This window comes from Pseudorca crassidens, chromosome 12, assembly GCF_039906515.1.
Source record: "Pseudorca crassidens isolate mPseCra1 chromosome 12, mPseCra1.hap1, whole genome shotgun sequence".
Classification (NCBI taxonomy): Eukaryota; Metazoa; Chordata; class Mammalia; order Artiodactyla; family Delphinidae; genus Pseudorca; species Pseudorca crassidens.
In genome coordinates this window covers 49822007-49828006 of record NC_090307.1, presented here as the reverse complement: position 1 = coordinate 49828006, position 6000 = coordinate 49822007, and the positions used below count along the sequence as shown (strand labels likewise).

Sequence of the window (6000 nt, the reverse complement as noted above, 5' to 3'; positions counted from 1 at the left end):
GGCCTCATGGACTTCATTTTCAGAGAAAGAATTCTGTAACAAACAGCCCACACACATGCTGATTACTGAACAGTTAATTCTAATTAACTTGGGCATGACAGGAGAATTTTGATAAAGTCCTAGAATACAAATATAGTCTGCTTATACTAGGCTAACTTATATAAAAAACCCACAGCACAGTCTCCAGACAAAACGAGAGAGTCAAAGAGATCTAATTTAAAAAAACAAATGAGAAAATTAAAATCACAAATAATTTATTCTTCCGTTAGAGTTGATACAGTTTTAAATAGCAACAAAGTACACAGTGGTGGAAAATTGGCACAGAACCTAAAAGCGTTTCCATCACAATAAGGCTGTCCATGCTTTATGTGTTCAAACTTGATGTCCATTTTCTACTGACCATGTTGAAAAAAAACCCTATTCTGACCTTAAAACACACACACACTCTTTCATACACACACAGAGACACATTAAAATTTCTCCTTTTGATTACAGTATGTTGAGAACAGTACATTTTGCTTATTCAGATTTATCGCACCCCTTCTGTTTTGTTTCCAGTTAGAAGTGGGGGAAAAACAATTCAATTATAAAGAATATACCTTATTCCCTGGGCACAGGCAACTGTGATGAAAATAGCAACTTACCTTTGGGTTAAGTAACTGTGGTTATAAACTTCTCAATGCATGATTTCCTGCCCAATGCAATATCCCTGAAATCACCTAAAACAGTCAGGCACAGGACAGTCTCAAATATGATTAAGTATACCATGCTAATAAAATGATCTGAAATGCAACCTCTATGCTTTTAATACAGATCAGAATAAACATCATCAATAAGCATTTTCCTAAACATCTCTATGTTATATTAACCAACATAAAAAAGGGAAAAACTTAGAAGTGTTCCTTCCTTTATAAATGGCATTATTTCCAGTCAATAAAGGTTTGTAAAGTCTCCTGAACTATTCTTATCATATAAACCAATTATCCTTCTAATGTTAAAAAATAAAATTACTGAATCAACGTTGACTCTTCTTTGACATCATTTATAAAATGTTTTGATATTACTTACTAAGTTCCCTGATTACTCAAACAAGGTAAAATTAACACTTTTCATTTTCAGTTATTGCTCTTTTAGGAGAGGATTACCACTTCATTTACATGAAACTTAGCAAGATTCTTCAGATCCAATATGAAGTAATTCTTATTGCCTCACATTTTAAAACTGTATTATAAATGATCTTTTATAAAAAGGTTTTAACCCACAAAACTGGAAAGCTTTTAAAAAATGTCTTTTTACTTAAAACTGTATCACAGTGCCCTTGATTATCTAACACATAAAAGGGATCTGAATTTTCTCTAAAGAACATAACAGTGGACATATGGTGTGCTTTGTCTTCTCCCTCACCTTCAGCTTCACAGAACACCACTTTGAGACCAACACAATCAAGCATCCACCATGCTCCAATCCCCATTAACAGAGGACTTCTGATTCTGTCCAGTGCGTAGTGTACCTCCTTGCATATTCACCACATGAAATAAACATAATATACAAAATATTGCTGCTGTAAAAAGTGTACATTTCCCTCTTCCCCTTACAAAAGAATCTGTGGAAAAGTATTAAATTCCCTTAACCTTCATAAACATACAAAGCTGTTCACACCTTTCAGTCTGTAACAGTCCATTTGAAATACTGTTCCGAAATCATTGCAAATTGGTTATGTCATTCTATTTTCTGTCCAATGTTGCCATCTAGAGTAGACATGTGAAATCAAGAGTATTTTTGCGCTACTAAAGCCTTTTATAACTAAGCCACAAAGGCTGTTTACTGATGAAACAGCCACTTATCCACAAGGTTTTTCCAAAAACTAGATGGAATGGAAGGGTCTCTTCACAGGGAGGTGTCCACAGTGCTGAGGCGACAATATGGCTGCTAACAGATTCTGGCTATTGGAATGTAAGTACTTTTCACTGCTGGTAATTTCCATACTGTCCCTAAAAGATAAATTTAAAAATATAATTAGATCATAGTTTGACCATAACAGTTTGGCACAGAAAATTACAAATCAATCTTAACACTGTCATACTACAAAAGCAACTACAATCACAACAAACAAAAACCGTTACATATAATATTTAGGTACAGAGTATCTCTGTAATTTCTTCTGATATTACAGTCAACTGCAAATGGATTTCAAAGTCTATGAGCCTAGAACAGCACCTATCAGAGTGAGAACTTAGATGTTTGGTGAATTTTATTGAACTGAATCAAGAATGAGTGAAGTTCTGGTTCTAAATGCTGGCATAGCATATACTAGTGTGTCAATTATATTCTAGTACAACAAGTTTGTGACTGTTTAGATTATTACAGTGACTTATGAATTAACAACAAGGGTATCTGAGATAAGTAGCAAGGATGGACAGATATCTGGGAGATAAAGGAAAAAGAACCTTCTAGCCACACTATGGAATTTGGGCCTCTTCCCGAGGCCAATGAGGTATTCGCAGAGGTATTCAGACAGGCAGCTGGTACATAAAATCAAAGAAAGATTGTTTTTGATTTTGTTGCTTTTAGTAAGGTAGACTTGAAGGGCCTGTAGGCTGACAGGAAGGGAAAGAAAATGAAGCACAGGTATAAAAGAGGTAATGAATGAAGTAACAAAATTCTACAAGGGAGGTAAACAGTGTCCAGTATACAGCTGTTAAGGCTAGCTTCTGGAGAAGAGAAGGAACATCTTTTCCTTCAACAGAGAAGAAAGGTAGAAGAAAAGAGGAATGTACTAGAAAAAATTTATTTTAATAACAAAAATGTCTTAAATGTGTTTAAAATAGATGCTCATAAAAGCACTTGGGCACATAATCAGTTAACTGTTTCCTTTGGCTAAATATCCCCCTCTAAGTCAAATTAACTATTTTATATCAAGTAAGTATTCTATAGTTGAAAGCCTTCTGTACAATAAGAAATAGTACCCTAAAAGTTTACACTTCCAAAGAAGTAAGATATACTTCAAAATATGTTGAATACCACTGTATCTAATGGAATAATGCACTATAAGTAGAATTAAGGTATTTAAAAAATATTGATGTACTTTACATAATTATATTCAGAAAAATTTAAAGTCAATGCTCATCCTGAAATATCTGTAGGTAAGATTTGCTTTAACATACTCAATAAAATAGGGTGCGGGTATATAAAACAACATTGGTAAAATGCCAATAATTGTTGAATTTGGTTGGTGGGGTACACAGGGATTCATGATGCTCCTCTTTTTGCTGTCTTTGTTGAAAAATTCCTATAATACCAAGTTTAAAATAAGAAATGCTTAGCATACAGGAACTTACTGTTCAATTGTTACATTATCTAAATACTGAGTTTAAGTCCCAACTCTACTGTTGCCTTTTCATTTGAGCCCAAGGAAAGCTCTTTGAGATTTCTTTACCTATAAGGTGGGACTGTAACATACCCATCCCTGGCTCTCAATTTTCTTTCTGTTTAAGGTTACACTAGTTCTACCTCATTTATTTGTTAGGACACTTAAATAAGAGAGGACATGAGAAAGAGCTTTCAAAAATTATAAAAAAGTATAAATAAGCAAGCCTCAGTGCTGGAAGGAAACGCTCCCGCAGTGAGTATGTGTGATGAGATATTAACGATGAAAGCGAGTTGCACATATTATGAATGATGTGAAAGCAGAAGAGAGGTTAAGAACTGGTGTGCTATATAAATAAAAGCTATAATGTATCTACTATAGCATGAATTACTTGACGATAGGGACTAGGTCTTATCCATTCTTATGCCCCAAGTATTGAAGAGTGCCTGACACATAAGACTTCTTCAATAATGTACACCAAATATGATATTCAAGCAATTAGAAACATTTATTGAGCAAATACTATATGCTCATCACCATAATAAATTTGAAAAACAGGGAAGGTAAGACTTACAAATAAAGTATAATTGCAGAACAAGGTCTACAAGAGTTCAGAAAGGAAAAGGCTATCGCGGCTAAAATAATTTGAAAAATATTTCAGAGACTGTGAGAGCCTTAAGAAAATAGTAAAATTTGAATGGCAGAGAAAAGAAAAGGGGCACTTCAAATAGAAGAAACAGCTAAAGCAAAAGAATGGAGAAAAAATAGGTAAAAAATGCTCAGGGAATTGGAGAGTAAAAAAGAATATACAACAATCAGGACCAGAAGCTATTGATTATTTGTTAACACAGAGCTTGAAGTAATGGATACGAGAAGTCTGGCTAATATCAACAATAGCCGACTCTTAATATATCTCAATAACTTAATATATGTCAATAACAATATATCTCAATAACTCTTAATATATCTCAATAACTCGTACCATGTGTCAAACACTGTAACAAGTGTTTTGTGTCCATCTGTTACCTGTGCAGTAAATATGATATCCATTTTATGGATGAAGAAATTGAAGCACTGAGAATTTAAGTAACTTGACCCACACCGGATCACTTTGCTAGGACAAAATCAAATCACAAGCAAGCCTAAAAAAATACTGTATATCTGCGACCATTAGCAAATTCCAGGGTTAAAAGTATGGGTTTGGGAAGCAGAAATCAATGCCTAGTTTTAATTCTCCCACTTACCAGTTTCTTGTCCTTGAGGCAAGCTATCTACCTTCCCTTTCTTGACTGTCTCATCCAACAAGTGAGGATAATCATGATTTCTGCTTCAAACAGTTGCTCAATAAGAAAAGCACGACAGCACTCTGCAAAGTGCTGGTGTGGCTGGAGGCAGGGGCGTCGTGAAGGGCCCAGTCCCTGGGTCTTAGCCACTCAGCTCGGCCCTGCTTACCCATCATCTTGGGTGGATCACTCTAACTCTCTAAGCCTCGCTTCTCTCTCTCTCTCTGCTTCTTCAGCTTCTTTGTTTGTAAATTACAAAATTCCTCTGACTAGAGTAAAGAATAAATGGGAAAGGAGGCAAGACAGCATGGGAGGATCCTTCATGCCATCATGAACTTAGGAGATGTTAATGGTCTAAACAAAGATAAGGCAGTGGTCAGAGAGAAGTGGATGGATTCAAGAATGTTGAAGGAAGTCAGGCTAACAAGATTTTGTCATTTATTAGATGGGGAGAGGGAGGAAGACTTAAGCATCAAATGTGGCACATGGCATTCTAGCTTGGCGATAGTGCCCCTCTCTCTAAGAGAGAGCATAGAAAGGAAGAATGTGTGGGTACAAAAACTATGGTTTTCGTTTTGGTTATGTGAAATTGACATGATATTTCCAAGTGCAGATGACTACTAGGCACCTGACTTTCAGAAGAGAAAGTGAGACTAGAAATAGAGATTTGAGAGTCAACAGCATGGTAAATTAAAATCATGTGCATAAATGAGATTTTCTAGGGACTGTATGGAGTGAAGAGTCCCTAGACTGAGCAATAAATTTCTTTCTTTCTTAAAAATATTCTGTCCCAGTACTTTTTAGGGGTTTCTTTCTCTATTCTTACAATCACCATTCAAATTTAGTAAGTGAAGGCGCTACGTATTCACTCACCAGTATTTACTGACTACTCAATGTGTTCTACTAGGTGATGGAGACTCAACGGTGATAAAAAAACAGATGTGGTGATGTCTTTAAAGAACTGACATCCTAGGGGAAGAGGGTATGATAATAAACAATAACTACATAATCTGTCACATGGAAATAAATGCTATGCTGAAAAATAAAAGCATCTAACACCATATTTCATGAAATTTTCCTTCTAAGATCAGGAACAAAGCAGGGATGTCCCCTTCTCACCACTCTTTTTCTACACTGTACTGAAATTCCTAGTTTATGCAATAAGAAAAAGAAACAAAGGTAAACAGATTGGAAAAGAAGAAATAAAACTGTCTTTGTTCACAGATGACATGATTGTTTAGGTAGAAAATCCCGAAGAATCAACCAAAGAAACTCCTGAAACTAATGAGCAAGGTTGCAGGATACGAGGTTAACACAGAAAATTCCCCTATACACTAGCAATGAGTAAGT

The 6000-nt window shown here is 35.3% G+C and overlaps 1 protein-coding gene across 6 annotated transcripts in view; it reads right to left on the bottom strand.

Annotated features, from left to right (window-relative positions):
* Positions 1–237: 237 nt before the first annotated feature.
* Positions 238–6000, bottom strand: part of SS18 (SS18 subunit of BAF chromatin remodeling complex) — an 83324-nt gene continuing 77561 nt past the window's right edge. For all 6 annotated transcript variants that reach the window (XM_067699435.1, XM_067699434.1, XM_067699437.1 and 3 more), the window contains one exon: positions 238–1991. In XM_067699435.1, the coding sequence (XP_067555536.1) occupies positions 1965–1991 (27 nt within the window). In that variant the 3' untranslated portion in view covers positions 238–1964. The remainder of the gene's footprint in view (positions 1992–6000) is intronic.